We start from the raw sequence: 23005 nt of genomic DNA, 5'->3' as shown, positions 1-23005 counted from the left end.
ATAGTGGTCCCTAATAGGGCCCAAGTTCCTATATAAATAAATTTGGAAGAGGACCTTATAATGATGCTCCAGACCAAGTATGACAAAGATCCACCAAGCTGTTCATGAGACGCTGTATAAAGGCATTTCTAGTTTTACCTCTAGCAGCCCCTAAAAGGGGTCAAATGTCCCAGCTGAACAAAGTTGGCTGCGGGCCTAATAAAGATGCTACAAATCAAGTTTGATTAGAATACATGAGAAAAAATCAATTAAAGGATTTTTTTATTTATTATTTTTATTTATTTCTAAAATAGGCCAACTGGTCCCGCTTTTAACAAAAAGCATATTCGCTATTCATGAATGTTTGGACAATGACGTCACACCTATAAAAATGTGAAGGTCAAGCAAAACATACAATTGTAATTATTTCAATATTTCTGTTTCATAAGCACAGTTTGACCGTAGTCATATCACATAGATAAACTGTATGCAGCGCGTACCTTCATTTCAGTGTAATGAGATTCAGTCATTATATAGCATATATATAATAAAACAGATTTCAACTGAGTTCAATATTTGCATACCATACTAAAGAAAAATATTCATATATAATAAATCAGTTAAATAAATTATAAGAAATATATCAAAGCAAACAAGTACTCATTTTAATATGCAATCTGAATAAGTGACAAAAGCAAGAAACTTTTTCATATAAAGACGACAATTGTAACAAGGAAAATCTTTTAAAAAGCACTTCTCTACATAAAAGACTCTTATCACACCCTTATTCATGTGATATGCAGACCGTATTCAGCTCTTTCTTTAATTTGATATATGTTGGTATTTGAACAGGTTTTTATCATATTTATTAAACTTACTTATCATTTTGAGATATATCAGTATTCTTGCTAAATATACTGAGCCAAAGTTAGCTTTAAAACTGTGAACAGCGTCGTTTAGGATAAACGCTTTGTCTTCATTTCACTCAGCGTAGCACAATCAACAGAGTGAAAGAAATTGACACTCTCGTCCAATCAGGCAGAGTGTTACATAAATCTTCCATTTTGATAAATTATCTATAATGCGTTATCAAGTAGTTTGATTTGCAAACTGAAGTCACGTGGCATAGGTAACGAAAACGAATTTAGACGGCGTCGCCGAAAAAAGTCATACCGGTGAAGGTGATCCTTCCATTATATTTATAATAGAAAACCTACAAAATAATGGGAAAATACTTTTCTCATAGTCATGCAATCACCATTATTGGAATGTAATATCACTGGATAAAATCAAATCGATTTCAATAATAAGTTGCCTAAATTGTACTTTCAATCTTAGCCAAATGTTATTTACAATATTCTCGAATTTTAACAACTGAGTGAATGTCACAATTTTTCTAAAATATCAAATTTGAATATGTGAACATCTCCAAATAAAACATTTCTACTGGTAAGAAACTGAGGAAACGCCTAAGGAAACATTTAAATGATTCTATTTCCTCCATTGTGTTCCAATCATATCGTATTAGCCCATTCTTTCAATTTGTCGCATTATTTTCACAGTTTTTCAAATGCACGATAAGTTTCTTTCGCTCAATTAGTAATTCGGTAATTGGTTGCACTTGTTCTTGTCTCTTTAACGATTAAACATAGCAAACAATAAAGAAATTTAAAAGATGATTAAAAAAAGAAACAAGTTTTAGATGAAAAAAGAAAAGAAAAAAAAAAACAACAGAAAAATGACATACAAGATCAAACACAATCATATTGTAATCGACCAGCAGTATACTAATACATGTAATAGGTCTAGCCATGTAATACGCGTTTAACAAACCCGTTGAATGGCCAGAAAAGTTTAGTTTTTTGCTAAAACATGACTGATTTAAATTAATCAGGGAAGCATTAAGATCATGATAAATTTCATTTTTAAAAACACCATTAAAATCTTCATACTTTGTAGTTTGTGCACATACATGGATAAATTTTGTACTAAAATTATAAAAGTACGAAACAGGCCCGTGTCCAGGATTTTTTTGCTGGGGGCCCAACCTGGGGTGGGTTCGGGATGTCGAAAATTTTTTAATATGGCACATGAAAAGATGCATTTTCCTGCTACCTGAAACACCTTTAAGGATGCATGAATGTATTATATATTTAAGGAAAAGTCTACTTTTTTAATCATTTCATCAAGCCTTTTCAATGTATGTATGATTGTACAGTCACAGTGTATGGACTTCATTTTTCTGTATGATACCCAGGTCTCAGTGTATTGTCTCTGATATCTACCAATCCAATGTATAACCAGCTACCAGTAATAAAGAAGCTAGTGGTTTGAAAATCAACTTTATTTATCATAATAAAACAAACTATATTATTGTCAGCAATAACTATACTACACTTTAATCAATGAATAAAATTTTATTAATTCTACCCTTTTCTTTCAATCATGATATAAAAAACATTTTTCTAATTAAAAAAAAGTAATATGTGTAATTTCACTAAAAAGAAAGTTATCAAAAACTGCTCAAAATTAATATACAAAATGACATGATGTGTAGAAAAATGATTTACTAAGTTCACAAATAAATATTAGTAATAAAATAAATAAAAACACAAAAATATTTTTTGAACTTTTTCTGCATTTCTTGTATTCTAAGCAAATATAATGAAAAAAAATTGTTGAAGTTTTAAGATGATTGATATATTTGCAAAATGGCCAAATGTTTTTAGATTTCCAACAAAACAAAGTATTATGACAATTACTATTTACATCATAGATTTCAAATGACAATGAACTCTTAACTGTACAAACTATAACATCACAGCACATATTTTTATGTATAAAACCCCTCATAAGTAACGAGTTTTAGATGCGTTTTGTAAGATTTACTGAGAAACTACTTTAAAAACCATGAGAGTCTTTAAGTAAGATTATTGGAACCAAAAGAGTAAAACTGATACAGTAGTAATACAATGCCGTACAATCTCATGTATCGGGCAACCTCATTGGTCAGTTGTTTCTCCACTACCCAGTCAAGTACCGCGTTTAAAAAGCGAGCGATCATTGAAGCATGTACAGATAAACTTTTACCTGTAACATGCCTGGGGCTAATTTACACTACCGGACACGGTCTTATGGCCTGTGTATTGCTGTCAAAGCAAGCCAATTGCGCTGGTGTATAGATTTGTTAATTGAGAGGCCCATGGTAATAAAAATCGTGAACTAGCCAGCCAGCTGGGGGGGGGGGGGGGCTGGTCCCCACCTGGGCACGTGCCTGCGAAATATCTACTTGAAAAATGGTCATTTATGAAAAATGACTCTTTTCCCTTCTGTTTTCTATTGTGGGAATAGGGAGTGAAAGTATCAATTTTATAACGAGTAGAGAAACATTAAGTTGCTATGAAATTACAAAACTTTATACATCATTAAAATAATGAAAGTTTAAAGTTTGTGCTCATACGTGGATAAATTATGTGGAATAAAAAAGAAAAAAGTAATTACAATTTAAAAAATCATTTCCTATATATATCTCTATAGTAGCAAAATCAATCGGTTAGGGAAATCGATAACGCCGATAGTATTTTCAAGGGAGACAGTTTCATCGATAAGCCAGCGATTTGGCTATGAAAGCTGGCAATGATTATCATTATAAACTTTGACCGTGAGTATCTTTAATGTATATATTTTGTAACCATGGTAATACTAACCCTAACCTTTAGTCAGTATAATATACATACTATGCTCTAAATGCGTGCAGACATGCATCTATTTGCGTATTTTTGCCGTGCGGGTCAAATGATAATCACTTCCGGACATGCACTGCAATGAGCAACATCGATAAAACTTTTCAAATTACGCTTTAACAAACGCAATCGAACAACCTCTAAAAGATATGTTATAATATAGCGTTACAGTGCCGCATTTCCATGTCTTTTATCAGAGGTAATTAGACAAAATATCATAATAAAGACTTCTTTATAATCCTTTAAAATAAAAAAGAAATCATTTTCTCATAATAATCAAAGGGTGCAAGGGAAAATTATTTCATTAAGCCAAAACAGTAATATATGTGCAACTTAGCTTGAAACGCTAACAGTAGTATAATAGAAGTAGTCCGAACAGATTGTATTCAAAAATAACCTTTAAGGGTCATCAATTCCCAAAAAATCATTTGAGATGGACACGCAGACCATATGCAAAAATTGCTGAACAAAGCAATCAAAGTTTTATTGAAATCAGGCCGGTTTGTTATGACCGGGGACAAGAACTTCTTTATGGATTGAACATCTGACAATCAAAGAGCCATAACTTCGTGAAAACTGAATGAACAGCAAATTCCAATATAAAGGTGCCCAACTAGGCTTGGAAGTGATTTCTCTATGAAGGTTCATATAGATATGCCACTAATGATACGAACAACTTGTAGACTTAATGAATGGTAGTGAACTATGCATACTAAACATACGCCTCTAGCATCACAACTGTTATACAGTATCATTTAATGGACTTCCAGATTTAAAGGAACGAGAAAATATAAACCACTGAGTCCAAGTATAGGTAACCTATTTGAATGAAAAGTAAAATATACAGTATATAGAACAAGTGTTATGCATGTTAAATGGCACAATTGCGTCTTTTTCTCCCTTGTACCCGACAAAAATGTCTTGTAACTCAGAGATCTGTCTTCACATAACTCTTCATTTACACGCACTGTATTATGTTTGTTTTATCACTCAAACATTTGATTATATACAATACTATAAATAGTAAAAAGCCGATTAAAAAGACCATTAAATCCGCTGTTGACGGATCCAAAAGGGTTCAGTATGCCTCACGCGCCACAATTATATTGACCTCAGGTAATCGGAACGTCCACTCGTTCTGACCTGGACGTCATGTACCAACATCATTATGGCTGAATCGTTTCCAGATCGATTATCAAATAATGATGTTATTGTTGATGAGAAAAGCAATAGTATCTACATAAAAATTGCGGAAAACATGAAGAATGAAAATACCAAGATTAAAATGAAAACAAGATAGACAAATGTGTAAGCAAAACCGAACTGTGTGAGAGTTGCACCACTAACATAAACCATTTCTCGTGTGGAACAGTTCATACATTAAGGTCTGTTTCGAAGAGTCAGAATGATAGTCATGTTTAGTTTTCAAATTTCTTAAAAACTCATTTCACTTTTATTCGTAAAATACAACGTTTTTATTTCATTGCATACATTAAATTTTGTTCCTTTGACTTTAAGCTAACTCAAAAATATAATAGCACAACCTCTTGCAAAGAACAATATTTTACAATCAGAACTGTGAAATGCTATAGTCACGTTTACAGACAGTCAATATGCTTTGTGAATTCCTTGCCAGTTTCCAAGATCTTCACTTTTACAAGCAGCTCAGTATCTCCAAATACAAGTGTTGCCGTGATGCGTCTGTCTTTTAAATTTTTGCCCTCGGAACTGCTTATCCTGATTTGCCCAAGTAGTTTGCAGTCGTCGTCCGTCACGTACTTTGGCTTTTTGTTCGAGGATCTGAATACTCTCAAAGAAGTGTCTTTAGAAATATCTGATGCTAGTTCCATACTTGAACTGTATTCTTGACCCAGTTTTATTTCTTGTCCAGCTCTTACATTTACTTGAAAAATATCCGTTGCCTCATCCTTTCCGTTATCAGATTTTTTCTTTGAAAGTATGTGCTTTTTTTCATCAAATGGTACCCTTACTTTTATCCCATATGTGAATGGCATTACCCTTGCAGTGATGATATCTGGAATATGGCCAAAACGAACCGCTCCTTTCAAAACTACCAAGCCGGCTTCGTCCGGGAAAATAATTCTCTTATTTTGAATTTTCTTTCTCATTTCTTCGTGTACTAGTTCACTTTCTGCGAACCCTCCAACTAATACAATGGTGTCGACATGCTTCATTTCTTTCTCTGATAAAACCTCTTTTACGTGTGCGATCATGCTATTCACGGGTATTTCAAAAAAGTTAATAACGATGGACGCATCAATTCTCAGTTTGTCTCCTATGAATGTAACCATTTTACTCAGTCCCATATTGGCAACGTTATCCTTTAGAGGTATTCCAACCACTTCTTGGTAGATCTCCTTCAGTGATGCTGACACTCTGAATGTAATTTTACCTTCAGATTCCAATGAAATGTTTCTTTTCTTTGTCTCGAATTCTCTAAACAAATCAAAATAATCAGCCATTTGCTCTGTCTTGAATCGATCCATTGTAGTTTTTCCAAATATCTCCGTAAGCCAATCAAAGTAGTTATTGTCTACGGCGTTTCCTCCCCATGGACCCCCACTTGCTTTATGCAGCTCTTTCAATGAACCGTCAATCAGTTTTTCATGAACAGAAATGTCAGCTGTTCCTCCTGAAAGATATTAATTGTTACTTTGCAGTTAATTGGCTGCTGAAAAATGTTTATGGCCACTAAATTATGTTTTGAACAATAAATTTCAACGTTATTCAGTCCATTACTCATCATTATAGGGTTAAAAAAACCTAGATAAATATCTGTCTTACCATGCATACCATACGACAAAGTGTAGTCTAAACTCAGCTTCATATATCAAATACTGTGCATAATGTTACATTTATTCAATGAAATGTTCAGACATTAAATACATTGTTTTGGCCTAATATGTATTACAGTCAATTTGTTAGTAGATGCGTTTATTTCGCATTTTGTCACGCAAATCATGTATAATTACCATCAAGGAAATAAAAAAAAGAATACAGTTAGTCTGTGGCGCGTCTTAAAGCCCGTAAAACTGTCACAATGTCAATTAGTCCTTGAGGCAGCGTGTTGAAATTTTCCTAGACATTTAAAAACTGTCTTATCTATTTTTATTGCAGATTGTCTACGATAAACGAAAAGATGATGTACACTTGAAAATTCACATTTGCTTCCTTGTTCCTACTGAATACAATCAGTCAAAAATTAGAAAATAGTGTAATGATAACCTTACTGAATTGAACTTATACCGGAGTAACCCTTCTAACACTTACCGCCTAGATCCACAACCATATACTGTGTTCCAGATTTTGACAATGTTGCCTTTGCATCAGTTGATATAATCTGACACCAAACAGAGGCCGATTCTGGTTCCAGGCAGAGTTTCAGACGTGAGTCATCTATGCCAGCCTATAATTAAAAGTCTTAGTTTTAAACTCGTCAAAAATATGATAACTATACGTTCACTGTGTTGTAAACTATACAGTTTGAATTGTTCTCTAAGGCTTGGAAAGAAGCGTTGCTATTTACACAAGCAAAACAATTGAAATCCGTCGTTGCAATAAACATCAGATCTGAATGCCAATGACTGATTAGGTGGCTGGTCTATAGACCGATTGTGCGGTGGCCAGTTGACGTAACACAGACTGATATATAGTTAAAAGTAGAATTGCATGAACTATTAAACAAACCGACACAACTAAACCTTCAGACCGTGAACCCAGATACGCTGTAGCATCACTGACTGTACTTGTTAGTATTATAATGAAAGCAACGATTGTAAAATGAGTGCGACAAGATACTAATTGCTGGGCAATTTAGATTAAACGTTAAACTTACCTCAACAGCTGCCTCTCTCATGAACTGCTTCGCATTGTCGTTCCATATGGCTGGTACTGTAAGGACATACCGTAAGTCTGTTTCTTCTACACCACTCGTTTGACTTGTTACTGTTTTTATCAAATGTTCCCTCAAATAGCGGATGGACATGGAGAAAATAGTCATGGCAGACATTGGCACCCCACTAATATCCTCAATAATTGTTTCTCGAGATAAATTCTGCAAATGTAAGGTTAAACATTGTTTTATTTGAAACCAATTTATCAGTCAAAGACAAATTCATTTTAATCAATACATTATGAATACCTAAATACTCTGATAGAGTAACAAGTGTGGTCTCTAGCTATTTTGTACGAAAATATCGTGCACAAAATCAGGATCAGGTTTTTACTAGGAAATTATTGTTTAGAATATTATGACCGTAATGCTAGCCTTGTTCCTATGTCTCGTAGTTTATCATGTAACTGCTTATGCAAAGTGCTTAATATCACTTGAGTTTCATGATAAATAGAATAACAGGCATTTGTCTTTTGATATCAATGTTATTAGGCTCGGCAGATATGGGCGGAAGGGGTTCAATGAACCTCACCCTTTCCAGTCCATATCAACCTCGACCTGATAACATTGATATCAAAAGACAGTATCCTGTTATTCTCTTATTAGTCTGGCAATTTATACCACAAAACACAATATCTCACTTTGCAATATTTACAATTTTATTCTATAACGTGAAATGGTTGACTGCCATAGAAATATGCATTTCCGTTTTCTATTTTAAGTCTTAAACAAGAGCTGTCACTATTAGTGACAAATGCCCCCGACGCGTGCCCAAGAATGCTACAGTTGTCTGCGCAAAGTATGCCAGAATAATTTAGGTATGAATCATTTTGTACAAAAAAAGTTCTCAAACGATAACCTTGAACTTGGAGCAAGGGTCTGGGTCTTGCGCATGACACATCAACTCATTATAGGGAACAATTGTGCCAAGTAATTTTAAAATCCCTTGATGAATGGGGACCAGAAACAGACCCAGTTAACATTTGACTTCTAAGTGTGACCTTGACCTCGGAGCTAGGGTCTGAGTCTTGCGCACGACACGTCATCTCAATATAGGGAATATTTACGCTAAGTAATTTTAAAATCCGTTCATTGATGGCAGAGTTATGGACCGAACAAGATACAGAACATTTTAACATTTAACATCTAAGTGTGACCTTGACCTTAGAACTAGGGGTCTGAATCTTGCGCATGACACGTCGTCTAATTATGGGGAACATTTACGCCAAGTGATTTCAAAATTCCTTTATGAATGACAGAGTTATGAACCGGACACGAAACAGTACCTGTTAACATTTGACTTCTAAGTGTGACCTTGACCTTGGAGCTAGGTATCTAGATCTTACACAAGGCACATTGTCTTATTATGGTTAACATTTATGCCAAGTTATTTTAAAATCCCTTCATAGATGGCAGAGTTATGGACCGGACACGAAACAAACAATGTTAACGTTTGACCTCTAAATGTGACCTTGACATTAGAGCTATGGATCTGGTCTTGCGCATGACACGTTGTCTCATTATGGTAAATACCTATGCCAAGTTATTTCAAATTCCCTTTATGGATGGCAGAATTACAGACCGGACAAGAATTTACACGCACGGACGCACGCACGGACAGTGCGATTTTAATAGGCATAAAATGTTGTACATAGGAACGAAGGAAACCTTGAGATTGCAACATCTTTCCATGCTAAAATTGCGCCGACCATTCTTTTTAAAGGCATTTTGCTCATAAGACTTAATATTGTCTGTCTATTCGGACAAGAACGTGGTGCTGATAATTACCTCGTTGTCATGGAGAACCATCTTAAAGCGCCGGAATAATAACCACCCTTTGTGTTGATCATCTTCTGCAAGATTAGTGTACTTATTCTCCGCCTTGAATCCGAATGAATGGAACTTCCGGTCTGGACTCAGAAGGACACATGTGGGTGTCTTTAACGATACGATATAAGTTTCTCTGATCCTGCGTTCCAGCCATGATTGGTTTGAACTTTCTGCGGGTCGTTACGGAAAGAGAATGCATAGCCGCTGTATGTGGTTCCGAAATCAAACGCTGCCACTAGAAGGTGTGATGATGCTGATGCTGATGTAGCCATTGTAATAGTATGTATATAGTAACCTGATCCAGCAAGCCTGGAAGAGCTGTGTGCCCTTCACCTATATAATGTAATGCATGCTTTATCTGGGTCTCACTTGAGTTTAGCAAGGAACTACTACACATTAAATATAGTTAGAGCTCAGTCGTTGTCTTTCTATTTATTACTCCATCATAGTAACATAACATGGTGTAAGAAATAAGGAATTATTGAACTCACAGCCAAAGGATAAGAAATTTTTAACTTTATGTGCATAGTGCATGGATTTTCCGTATGAATTAATTTGAAACCGGATTAAATTAATTTGTGCAAGATGGATCTCAGTGGTATTCCAACTCCACACATGGACTGGAACTGTAGCAATCTGCCTGAGGCATGGAGAAAATTCGAAGAACGCTGTGAACTTATATTTAAAGGGCCTCTAGTTGAAAAAGAAGAAACTGTTCACATTACATATTTGCCGATGACAAGAAAAGACAAGAAAAGTTTAAAGGCAATATGTGAGGCAGTTAAGGTACACTCGGTACAAATTCTATCATTCTATCATGAAGTACAGGGAGAAAATACATTTGAGGAATTTATTACAAAGTTGAGACTGCTTGCAACAGACAAGGATGAAATGATCCGAGATAGGAGTCAAATCATTAAGAATGAGAGAAAAACTGATAAATGAGGGTGACAAATTGACACTTGATAAAGCAGTGGAAATATGTCGGTCTTTAGAATATGCCCAGGAGCAACTTCGTGAGATGAACCAAGCACAGGCCACAGGCTCCACTGTCAATGCAGTCAGAGCTAGGAGGAACACACAGGAGCTACTGGATACTGGTCACAACTCCTCAGTTGTCCAGCTATCTGGTCATAATACCTCAGGCCAGGGGGTGGGGGGGGGGGAGGGGGAGGGGGAGGGGGAGGGAAGGGATGGTAGATTGGTAGATTGGGCGTCAGGGAAGACACCGCCAATGAAAGCCCTGCAAAAGGGAAACAGTGTATTGACCACTCCGTAACACCAGTAGTCCACCCACCCCGTAAAGTCCCCATAGCATTACAAGATAGAGTCAAACAGGAGTTGGACAGAATGGAAAGTTTAGGTGTTGTTGCCAAGGTTAACGAACCTACAGACTGGGTAAGCTCCATGTTGTGGCAGAGAAACGCCAGGGACATATAAGAATATGTCTTGACCCGAGGGACCTGAACAAAACCAGCGTCCGTCCTCATTATCCTATGAGAACTCTAGATGACATTCTGCCGCAACTAGAAGGGGCCAAATATTTTACAAAGCTTGATGCAAATCAGGTTATTGGGCATTAAAACTCACTGAGCAATCATCCCTTCTTACTACGTTCAATACTATGTTTGGCAGGTACCTAAGACTTCCATTTGGGTTGCGCTCTTCTGGGTGTGAACTCATTCGTAAAATTGATGAATGCTACCAAGGGTTAAGTGGGGTAGTGGCCCTAGTGGATGACATTCTGGTGTATGGGAAAACGAGAGAAGAACATGACAGAAACCTTAGGCTAGTTTTGCAGAGATCTCTTGAAAAAGGTGTTAGGTTCAATAAAGATAAACTGGTAGTAGGGGTTACCCAGGTCGACTATTTTGGTCATTAACTAACTTCAGAGGGGCTCAAACCTGACACAGCCAAGGTTTCAGCTATCAAGGAAATGCAACCCCCACGTAATAAGGCGGAAATTGAAACTATCCTAGGTATGGTCAACTACCTGTCACGGTTTGCACCAAATTTATCTAAAGTCACAGCTCCAATAAGACAGCTACTGTCTAAAGATGTTGATTTCTGTTGGGAAAAAACCCAAATGGACGCGTTTCAATTGATTAAGGACACAATCACAGAACCAGGTCAGGTCGTTGCTTATACGATCACAGCAAAACGCTGACTTTGCAAGTTGATGTCGGCAAGAAAGGTTTAGGGTCTACCCTCCTTCAGGAAGGAAAACCAATTGCATATGCATCTAAGTCTCTCACCCCTTCCGAAATGAATTATGCACAAATAGAGAGAAAATTTTTGCAGTTTTATTTGGGTGTAGGCGCTTCCACCATTTTACTTATGGTCGGAAGGTTGATGTGCAAACTGTTTGCGGCCCCAGCTCGCTTGCAGCGCATGCTCCTTTAGTTACAGAGGTATGACATTGTGCTTAAACATTTTCCTAGCAAGGAAGTTCCTCTTGCAGATACCTTAAGTAGGAAGTCTCTTGAGGGCACACGCCCAGAACTGTCTGAGGGCATGGACTTGTAAGTGAACACGGTAATTTCAAGTTTACCAGTCTCTGATAGAAAAATGCAAGAAATAAAGTCCTTAACTAATCAAGAGAGCCAATTGACCCTATTGAGTTCTGTTATACTTCAGGGTTGGCCAGAAGCCAAAGATCATTGTCCACCACATATTCAGGCCTATTGGAACTACAGAGATGAGTTAGCTGTAGTTGGTGGCTTAATCATGAAGGGCAATAAAATTATCATGCCCAAAGTAATGAGGTCAAAGATGTTAGAGTTAGTTCACTCAGTTCATATGTGGGTAGAAAAATGTCGTAGGAGGGTAGCTGATGTGATGTTTTGGCCAGGTATTTCTGCAGACATAACAAACATGGTACTTAATTGTAGCATATGTCTGCAGCATAGGAATTCAAATCATAGAGAGCCTTTGATCCTTACAGAAGTGCCTGATTACCCGTGGCAGTTCATTGGTACAGATCTATTCACCTGGGAAAATAAAAGCTATTTGATTGTAGTTGATTACTACAGCAGGTACTTTGAGGTCAAAGAGATCCCAGACATGAAAAGCCATATAATCATTAACAGAATGAAATAGTGCGATCAATTCGTAACAGAAAATGCCAAAATACTTCAGAAAATGGGAAAAGCACCAAAATTGGCACAGCTATTTGTTAAAGCATTAAAAACATTTTTTTCATGGGACCCATTTGATATCTGTCAAGATGGCCGATATGGCGGCCATTTTCCAAAATGCCCGCCAAAACTCAATATTTACCTTAGAAGATTCTAATGAAAGGTCATTATATTTACATTCATCCCCAAAATGCACTAAATATAAATGTATATAATAAAATAAATCCTAAATTTGCATCAAATGCAAAAATGAAAATTCAAATGATCTTAGTTTCTTTCTGTTTCCATGGTAACGGCTAAAATCTAACCTTTAAAACTTAGTTTAATATTAATCATTGTGTAGTTTTCATATTTTAAAGGATATTTTGTTTTACTATATGTAATTTATATTATTTCACTTGCATTCCCTCCACAGCAGCATATTGAAATATTGTGTTATTCCCTACCAGTATTTAGCCAGAAGGGCTTATGGGTTGTCCCTGTATGCATGTCATACGTCGCCATGCAGAGTGGGATACTGCAATAACTTAAAACTACAACAAAAGTTTTCATGATACGTGGTACATGGATAGATGGTAATGTAAGAATGCCAATGTTACTTAAATTTGTCCTATGCAACAAATGTTGTTGCTATGGCAACAATAGTGCACGAATATGACAAAAAGTGTCATCCTGCATTTCTTCAAACAAGGAGGATTGTTTCTGAGAAATTTTACATAGACAGAGGGACAAATTGAAAACATGCTTGTTATCTATTTTCTCCTTTTGTATATCATTTGTCCGTCTGTATGTTGGTCCATCATTGCAAATGGCGGATTCTTCAATTAATTTCAAATTGCAAATTCTAAAGACTTCTTTATGAAACCTTGTTTATAGATGGTAGGTATATTGAGAATGTGAAGTCAATTAACTTAGTTTCTATATAAAATTGTAGTTCCTATGACACCAAGTAAGACAACTACCCCTTTCAGTTTGGACTTCGAAATGCAAGAATAGATTATAGGGACGGGCTATTAGGATCAAATGAAACCATGTTCCTTATAATGCACCCGCAGTCACAATGTCTGCGTAATAACTGTGTAACAAAGAAGAGTAAGGCTGAAGATATAAAAGTTGCTTTCATGGACAACACTTAATAGTAACTATTCTGTGAAATATATTACTCTGAACAGAGAGCTGAAATCTGAAATAAGGTACATGTCAGATACTCTTGTCAATACACACAAGCACGAGATAACAACTTTAGTTAACTTGCATAAGGCAGTGCAGAGCATTTCAGCACGTTTGACCAATTACGTCTTCCTCGACAAACTTTATCGAGGTTAGGTTGCAAATGCACTTGAGGAGCTATTGGTACGAGACTCAGGTACTTGAGGCAAAAACTATTGGAAAGGTTCCAATATATCAAAGATCTCTCTGGTCAGCCTTATTTATCTTGACTTGGAATTTTAGGAAAGTGATAAAACACCTGACCCCCATATGTGCCCGACCTAATGGGCAACCTTTTTAGTATGTTCAAGAGGTGTAGCAGACGATGCAGGAATGCACATTATAGCTCTAATCTATATGTGAACAGATGGTTGATCAGTTACTTGACATGTTTTGCTGTCAAGAAGAGTATTGAAAGCCTCCATTTATACCACAGAAATATAATACGAACAGGTTGTTTGTAGGAAGGTGAAGAGTATTCTATTCTTACCATAAACCTACTTTGATTGCAATTTTCTGGGGGCGTAGGTTCAAACCCCACCGAGACCAAATTATTTTTTTCGTTATTTTCTTTTTTCTGGTAAGTTTTTACTTCTTTCAAGACCTGTTATTGATTTATTGTATAAAAGTGGGGAAAAATCATTTGATAAGCGATTTCTTGCTGTTCAAAGTGAATTTACCTCTAAAACAGAAGGGATAGAGTTAGACATCTTTAAAAATACTGAGTTACATGCGTTCTCTATTTTGGTTTCATTCCTTTTATTACATATTGTGGAAGAAATGTAGGTAGGTTTTACTTCTGCCCCAAGGTTATTTTTGAATGAAGTAAGCAAAATTCAAAACAGACCAGCAGGATGTGTCCTTATTTTTTCAATATTGGAGTTGGAATTCAGTCTGATTAAATCCGTTTACTCGAGGCACCTTAGGAAAAATTTAAATTGGTATTAAAATTGTGTTTCGAATGTACATTGTGCTCATTAGAAAAATCTTCAAGTACTCACATTTAATTTTAATTTCAGTAAAATGTCCAGAGATAGATATTAGAGCACATTTTTTGTAGAAATGATAGATTCTGCTCTTAATTTTTACCCCCGTTACACTCAGCCACGTTCCCACTATGTCGTAAAAACTAGCAGGACGCAGTAAGAACTTGTACAATGTAGAAGAAATACAGTTAGACATCGATAAGAACATGATAATTATGATCTCCATGAGTGTAAAGAACGCGGTCGAACTTTGGACATGTTCAAAACAAATGTAGTGATGACGCGGTCTAATCAGGAAGCAGGAAGAACTTATAAGGACGTAGTAATGATGTAACTAAAACCTAGTAGGACATAGTACAAGCGTGGTGCGGACGGAAAAGACTACATGGCGTGCTCACTGCGCTGTCGTTGGGTTATCATTGCGTTCTGAATTGCGTTTCAGATTCTGAAAACTGAGTATGAATACTGGATCCAATTCCTTATCACTTCGTTTTCAATCAGCAATGGGTATCGAACATCATCAGGAATTGCCACATAATCATGGACTCAGCAGCACTGGCAGCTTGTAGTGGACTTTTGGACCTTCGTATATCCTTCACGCTGCTTTTGCTTATTCCACCGCAGTCTCTTTATAAGACTGCTCTGTTTTCTTCGTTGGGGTGGAGGATGTGTGAGTGTGTGTGTGTGTGTGGGGGGGGGGGCTCGTCGTTTATTGTAATTTATGGTTGTTGAGTGTAGATGCGGACACAATATAACTTGCAGAAGGAATGAAAAAGAGGCGCATGGCGTAGTATTTATAAGTAGCCGACGAATGCAGTGAGGTGATAAGCATATGGTTAAAACATGGTAAGCGGGAGATGCAATCTGACTGATCGTACTAAGAATGTAGTAAGAACACACTGGACGTGAAGATGCGCGTGGTAAGAAAATTAGTGTGAACGTGTTAGACGCCGTGAGAACCTGGCAAGGATGTTGAAAGCGCACAGTAAGAACTTTAGGACTGCACAATTTTCGAGTTTGATCCCCGTCCACACCGCGTCAAAATTTTCAGGACGCAGTGTGGTCTTCATGGTGATCAGGGCATTAGTGACTGTACATTATATGCTTATGACATTAAACTATGAAACCATTGTTATGGCACATTGTCCTATAATTTGACAAAAACAGAATATTATAGGAACATGCAAATGTGAATCTGATTACGCTGATCAACCGGCAATAACTTTTTCCCAAAGAAATCATGATGATCTGACAGGCCAGGGATGTTCACATGGTCTATCACACTAACATAGTTAATGAATTATATAGTTTTATTAAGTGTCATTAGTTCTCTTAGTGTAAATAAATTGAAATGAATACAGCAACACTTACAAATTCTGAGTCACGAAAACTAATGACAAAGTGAAACACATGTGAGCCGTGCCATGAGAAAACCAACATAATGGCTTTGCGACCAGCATGGATCCAGACCATCCTGCGCATCCGCGCAGTCTGGTCAGGATCCACGCTGTTCGCTTTCAAAGCCTACTGGAATTAGAGAAACTGTTAGCGAACAGCATGGATCCTGACCAGACTGCGCGAATGCGCAGGCTGGTCTGGATCCATGCTGGTCGCAAAGCCACTATGTTGGTTTTCTCAAGACATGGCTCATGTAATTTATTCACTAATACACATTACAGACAAACTTCGTTTGCTCAAACTCTGATAATTCGAACAACATTCTTCAACTGAACCTATCATCAGGTCCCAACCAAATTCCTTTATAATATATTTTTCGATCACTCAAACTACCGATAATTCGAATAAATTTTGTCGGTCCTGATGGGTTCCAGTTACCGAGGTTCGAATATATTTATAATAATTTACAATTGTTGTAAAGTTCTGCACAGGACTACTGCCATTTTAAACATTCTTGATATGCCAGTTACCATTATATACTTAATTTTGATTCATATAAATACATTATGACTTTTCTTCTGCTTAATAGCAAATTTTATCCAAGGGAGACAACTTTTTTCATTTTTGTTGGAAGAGCGCTATTTTTGTTAATATAATATGTTTGAATTTATTCAGACAGGTGATTTTAGCTTATTATACTGATGATTGTAAGTGTCTATAGAAGTTTTATAGATAATATTAGGTATTTTTGAAAATATATACATACATGGTGGCCATCTTGGATTTTTCGGCCATATTGGATTTTTCGGAGTGGGTCTCATGCTCATTTTTAGTATTTTGCCCTAAAGTAGTTATGTACCAAGTTTTATGCTTTTCCCATTTTCTGAAGTATTTTTACACCATTTTACTGGACTAAAAGCTATAATGGCCAGATGGGGAATAAGTGAAAAGGTTATATCTGACAATGGGCCCTGTTATAGCTCACAGGAGTTTGTAAATTTTGCAAGGAAATGGGACATTAAGCATGAAACATGTAGCCCATACCATAGCCAATCAAACGGTCTAGCTGAAAAATATGTCTCTATTTGCAAAAGAATTTTGACAAAAGCTAAGGCAAGTAAAGGGGATCCACTAATAGGAATTTTACAGTACAGAACAACCCCTCTAGAATCGGGTCTCTCCCCTGCTCAATTGCTTATGGGAAAACAATTAAGGTCTGTACTACCCACCTCAAGAGATAATCTCACTCCCAAAATTCTCTCTCCAAATCTGGTCAAGGAAACAACTAAAATTAGCAAAGGGAAGTGGAAATCTTTCTATGACGGGCAGACTAAATCCCTAGAGCTTCTTAGTATAGGTCAAACAGCTCGGATACAACAGCTGAATAAAACTTGGCAACCAGCAGTTGTAACTGAAAGGCACAATGACAGGTCTTATTCAGTTTGCACTCCAGATGGTGCTATTTATAGACGCAATAGACGGAATCTGCTCAAAACTAATGAACCCAGTCCGGAAACAGGTGCTCTAGATCCTGAAATACAAACACCCTCTTATACAGAGGAAACACCTTTGATGTCTGAAATCAAAGAAGCAAGTGATTCACAGGTCCCTGCTAGTACAGATTCAAACAGATGTGTTACCAGATCCGGAAAAACAGTGATACCAACGATAATTGAATCAATGTAATAGAACACTCTGTCTGTCAACCTACAGGATTTGGTAGTCAGGTGATAATGATTATGAAGACCTTAATGATCTTTGATTTACAAACCAAGTTCATGGACAATGGTAACTACAGGATAAGGGTCATTTGTGAAAGGAAGTAATGTCTATTAAATCTTGGAGAAAATCTGTTTCTAACTGCATGGTCATTATAGATCAATGAACCTATCAGCCTGAATAGCTGTATAATGGGTCTTATTGACAGAAGTGTGTCATAAGATTTTGCATTATTTGTTCTGAATAATTATATATGTATATGTTGTTTACTTAAAGAGGAGAGATGTAATAGTATTTATTATATACCTATATAAATTCTGTAAAAATTCGGCTTGTATTTCACAATTAAATATGAACAGACAGACAAAAATTCCGTATTGTACCTTCAAAATTCCGTATTGTACATTCCGTATTGTATGCTGCCGGACTATTTTCATAAATAATATGACCTGACACATTTCTATAAATAGCGCACATAAAAACTTCACTTAGTTCCATTTAATGTCAATAAACTTTAAATTTTGTTCAAGAACGAAACAAGAATCAAAATGGTAAAGATATATAATAAAAGGGTCATTATAACAGTAGCTAGATCTGGGACTTTGTATTCGGCTCTCGTGGATTTTGCAAGGTCGGATCACACTCGGCGCTTGCGCGTCTCGTGAGATCCGATCTGGCAAAATCCACTCGAGCCGAATACTGCATCCCAGATCAAGCTACTGTTATAATAACCCTATTGTTTATAGTAACCTGATTCAGCAAGCCTGGAAGAGCTGTGTGCCCTTCACCTATATAATGTAAAAACAAAGAAAAATATCAAACAGGAAATGCCACGCACCATGCATGCTTTATCTGGGCCTCACTTGAGTTTAGCAAGGAACTACTACACATTAAATATAGTTAGAGCACAATCGTTGCCGTTCTATTTATTACTCCATCATAATAACATAACAGCCATTATAGCACTCTTTTAAAATAAAATAGAAATTAAACTTTATTTTACTCTCTGCGACTTGTATGTTAAATATATAATTACTGTGTTGTATTATGTACTTGGAACACGCTCAACAACATTTGTTGGGTCGTCCTATCGATAAGGTGAGATGGAGCATATCTGTTAAAACATGTGAAGATTCAACGAGTCGCTAGCTGTAATGCTCAGAAAACAGAAATATCTTAAATGTGATGAATAACAATTTTGGTGAAATTTGGAATGAGTTATTTTTTATGATAATTACTGCTCTGAAATGTGTATAGACATTAGTTTTGAATTATGACAGGAGATATGAGTCTTTGAAAAAAGATAGCTTTGCAAATTGCGGAACAGCTTTTTTGAAAGGCTAGTTTGGTAGAAGCCACACCATTGTATGGTTTGATGAATGTTTAATGAGCGAATAGCTAAGGGAAAATCAATACCAGTGTCTGACCAAAATAACTAAAGAATTTTGTCATAAAACAAGAACTCATTCAAGATTTAGTTTAAGTAGTTTTGCCGAGGACATTGTATATATATATATATATATATATATATATATATATATATATAATATCAAGCATTTTAAACAGATTATAGAGGTGTCTTCTAAATGTAACAAAACATGCTCACCATAATCATTTCGAGCGATGGGCGGGCAAATTCATGTCGCTTTTATAATGAAGATCATATTTACTTTGGAAGAATTGATGTACGTGTTCTAGAAAAACGAAAATTGATTAGTGGGCCGCTCGATTTGTTAATGAGAATTACAAAATCTCACATTTGGGTCAGGTGAGAGACCACGCATTCGTACTTAAAGCTCAAATTGCAACTTCTTAACATTTTCCAGAAAAAAAAAAACAACACTGAACCAAACCAACCCCTAGAACACTTACCAGAACAATAGAAAAATGTAAATAGACATTCAGTTATCAAGCGTGTGTACTTGGAACTAAACATGATCAAGAAAATTATTTAGCTGGTAATGAATTTTGCCTTTCAAAAATAGAATAAATGCAGTTATTACGTATTGCTTTTGATTGGTAACAAGAATGTAAATGGGGATACTGCAATAAGTTTTTTTGCTACATTAAAATCTTACGCTTTTCTCTGGTTATTAGTGAAATGCTTATATTTCTGGACAAAATCCACAATTCATTTATTTGTATTGTATAATTGTTTGGGAGTGTGTGTGTGTATGTTGGGATGGGGTGCTGGTATTTACTTTTCAAGTAAAACAGGAAGCTGTTATTTGAAGAATGGAAAAAGGTTAGAAATCGTGGAGCTAGGTCCTTTGATCCTTTTAAGCTACATCTTACAATTTAATGGGTATAAAAAACTTACACCGGAAAAACATACTGACAGTTTAACTTTATTAAGTCATTGAAGCCAATTGAATAAAACGCTTGGGTGCGTTTTATTTTGATAAACAAAATCTCATTTTACATAAGGTTTTACAAATATTTATGACCGAAATTCGCCTGCTTTTCATTTTGTTGTTGTAAGCAATACAATGTAAGATTTTTAATCCCCCGCCACAAGTGGTGGGGGTTATAGGAATGACCTCCGTCCGTCCTTCCGTCCGTCTGTCCTTCCGTCCTTCCGTAACATTTTGTGTCCGCTCTGTATTTCCTAAACCCCTTGAAGGATTTTCATGGAACTTGGAACAAATAATCACCTCATCAAGACGATGTGCAGAACTCATGAGTCAGCCATGTCGGTTCAAGGTCAAGGTCACAACTCAATGTCAAATGTTTGAGGCTACCATTTCGTGTCCGCTCTGTATCTCTTAAACCTCTTGAAGGATAATTATGAAACTTGGACTAAATGATCACCTCATCAAGACGATGTGCAGAACTTATGAGTCAGCCATGTCGGCTCAAGGTCAAGGTCACAACTCAAGGTCAAAGGTTTGAGCCTTCCAGTTTGTGTCCGCTCTGTATCTCCTAAACCCCTTGAAGGATTTACATCAAACTTGGGTCAAATGATCACCTCATCAAGACGATGTGCAGAATTGATGAGTCAACCATACCAGCTCAAGGTCAAGGTCACAACTTAGCGTCAAAGGTTTGAGCCTTCCATTTTGTGTTCATTCTGTATCCCCTAAACCTCTTGAAGGATTTACATTAAACTTGGGTCGAATGATCACCTCATCAAGAACTCATGAGTCAACTATGTCAACTCAAGGTCAGGGTCACAACTCCAGGTCAAAGGTTTGAGCTCTGTATCTCCTAAACCCATTTTAGGATTTTCATGAAACTTGGGTCAAATGATCACTTCATCTAGTCGATGTGCAGAATTCATGGGTCAGTCATGTCAGGTCAAGGTCAAGGTCTCAGCTCAAGGTCAAATGTTTACCCTTTCACTATCCATAGCAGTGGCGGGGGATTTAGCTGTCTTTCAGACTGCCTTTTTAAATTTTATATCCAGAAGTTGAGAGAGAGAGAGAGAGAAAGAGAGAGAGAAAGAGAGAGAGAGCTCTTAAAGTAGATTATTCACAATTTATATTTACCAGAAACGAAATTGTAAAATGTTCAATTCATACGAGTTGTTCACATATACTTTAAGCTTATAAAATCCAGTCAAAATTGTGTCCTTTAAAATGTTAATGTCAATGTATGTGAAACTTTAAATGGTGTACCTATTTTATGTGTTCATGTCATTGATAAATATTCACAGTCAATTCGTATTTTGTTTTCAACAAAAAAGTTGATTAAATATTACTATTTGTAATGATATAAATTCTGAACACTTCAGCACATATCTAACACAGAAAACGTTTAAGATTCATACCTTGATGAATATTATGATCAATCCATAAACAATTGCCTAACAAGCCTTGTCCGATAAAGCATTTATCCGTATGTAATAATGTCCTATTAAACTTTCATTACTTTGCACAATCGTACGTGTTTTCAAGCGATTTGTTAAATCTGCAAGGTAGTTAACTATCTCCAAGTTCGTACCTTCGCTAACCTTTTTCTTCAGGTGATTTTGTTTAGGACTACTCTTTCTAATGAAGAAGATTCAAGCGAATATTTTCTTTTCAAATAAAAACTTTACTGTAAATTATTCATTATGTATTATAAGAAAGAAAATGTAAACCATCTTTTCAGTTTCTTCTAGGAATTTAATAATATATTTACTTCCTTTTCGAAAAAAAGAGAAGAAAACTTTAGTCAGTTAAGCCAATTGAATACAACGCTTCTATGCGTTTAATTTTGATAAATAAATTATGATTTTGCATAAGTTTTGCAAATATTTATGAACGAATTCCAGTCTTTAAAATGGAAATCTCTGATAGTAGATTTTCACAATTTCCTTTTTACCAGAAATGATATTATGAAATGTTCAATATACACGAGTTCTTCACAAACACTAAAGGTATATCAAATTCAGTAAAAATCTCTATTTTTCAAGATGTATGGTATAAAGGATTAATTTCAATCTAAAGGAAACTTTTAATGGTGTACATAATTCATGTGTTCATGATAAACATTTACAGACAATTCATAAATCCTTTTCTCAAAATATGATGAAAAATTACACGTCAGTACATATCTAACACAGAAAACTTTTAAGTTTCATACCTTGATGAATATTATGATGAATCCATAAACAATTGCCTAACAACCCTTGACCTAAAAAGCATCTATCTGTATGTAATAATGTCCTGCTATATTTTGAAGACTTCAATTACTTTACAAAACTGTATGTGTTGTCAAGCAATTCAATAAGTCTGCAAGGTAGTTAACTATCTCATTTATGTTCATGAGAAACTCCAAGTTCGTACCTTCGCCAGCCTTTATTTTTAGATGATTTTGTCTAGAATTACTCTTTCTAAAGAAGAAGATTCAAGCGAAGTATTTCTTTTCAAATAAAAACGTTATTTATTCATTATTTATTATTAGAAAGAAAATGTAAACCATCTTTTCAGTTTCTTCTAGGAATTAATGATATATTACTTCCTTTTAGAAAAAAAATAAAATTGAAGAATTTGGTTTCTTATAATTATTACATTATATCATTTTAATAATTAAATATTCCATTAACACCTGATATATTTTGCGAATCAGTATACCCTCTTCATACCTGAGTTATTGTTTAGTAAACTC

General features: G+C 35.7%; 3 protein-coding genes across 5 annotated transcripts; 2 read left to right on the top strand and 1 right to left on the bottom strand.

The window, feature by feature from the left end:
- Window positions 1–622: 622 nt before the first annotated feature.
- On the bottom strand, window positions 623–22732 carry LOC123531999 (heat shock 70 kDa protein 12A-like). Of its 3 annotated transcripts, none has more exons than XM_053518490.1 (5): window positions 22481–22732; window positions 9424–9798; window positions 7579–7797; window positions 7014–7149; window positions 623–6375 (listed from the first exon to the last, which is right to left on the bottom strand). In XM_053518490.1, exons 2-5 carry the CDS (start codon window positions 9442–9444, stop codon window positions 5321–5323), a joined length of 1431 nt encoding a protein of 476 aa, XP_053374465.1. In that variant the 5' UTR covers window positions 9445–9798; window positions 22481–22732; the 3' UTR covers window positions 623–5320. The 3 variants fall into 3 exon arrangements, with proteins under 3 accessions (XP_053374465.1, XP_053374464.1, XP_053374466.1); XM_053518489.1 differs by lacking the exon at window positions 22481–22732 and adding an exon at window positions 21684–21990; XM_053518491.1 differs by lacking the exons at window positions 9424–9798; window positions 22481–22732 and adding an exon at window positions 21684–21991.
- LOC128546957 (uncharacterized protein K02A2.6-like) lies at window positions 10388–12564 on the top strand. The gene is made up of 3 exons (XM_053518386.1): window positions 10388–10595; window positions 11358–11599; window positions 12103–12564. Exons 1-3 carry the CDS (start codon window positions 10388–10390, stop codon window positions 12562–12564), a joined length of 912 nt encoding a protein of 303 aa, XP_053374361.1.
- Window positions 17120–17881, top strand: LOC128546956 (uncharacterized). Its single transcript, XM_053518385.1, has one exon. The coding sequence runs from the start codon at window positions 17120–17122 to the stop codon at window positions 17879–17881; it is 762 nt and encodes a 253-aa protein (XP_053374360.1).
- Window positions 22733–23005: the final 273 nt, after the last annotated feature.

Source organism: Mercenaria mercenaria, chromosome 11 (genome assembly GCF_021730395.1).
Source record: "Mercenaria mercenaria strain notata chromosome 11, MADL_Memer_1, whole genome shotgun sequence".
NCBI classification, from domain to species: domain Eukaryota; kingdom Metazoa; phylum Mollusca; class Bivalvia; order Venerida; family Veneridae; genus Mercenaria; species Mercenaria mercenaria.
This window is presented reverse-complemented; position numbering and strand designations above follow the sequence as displayed.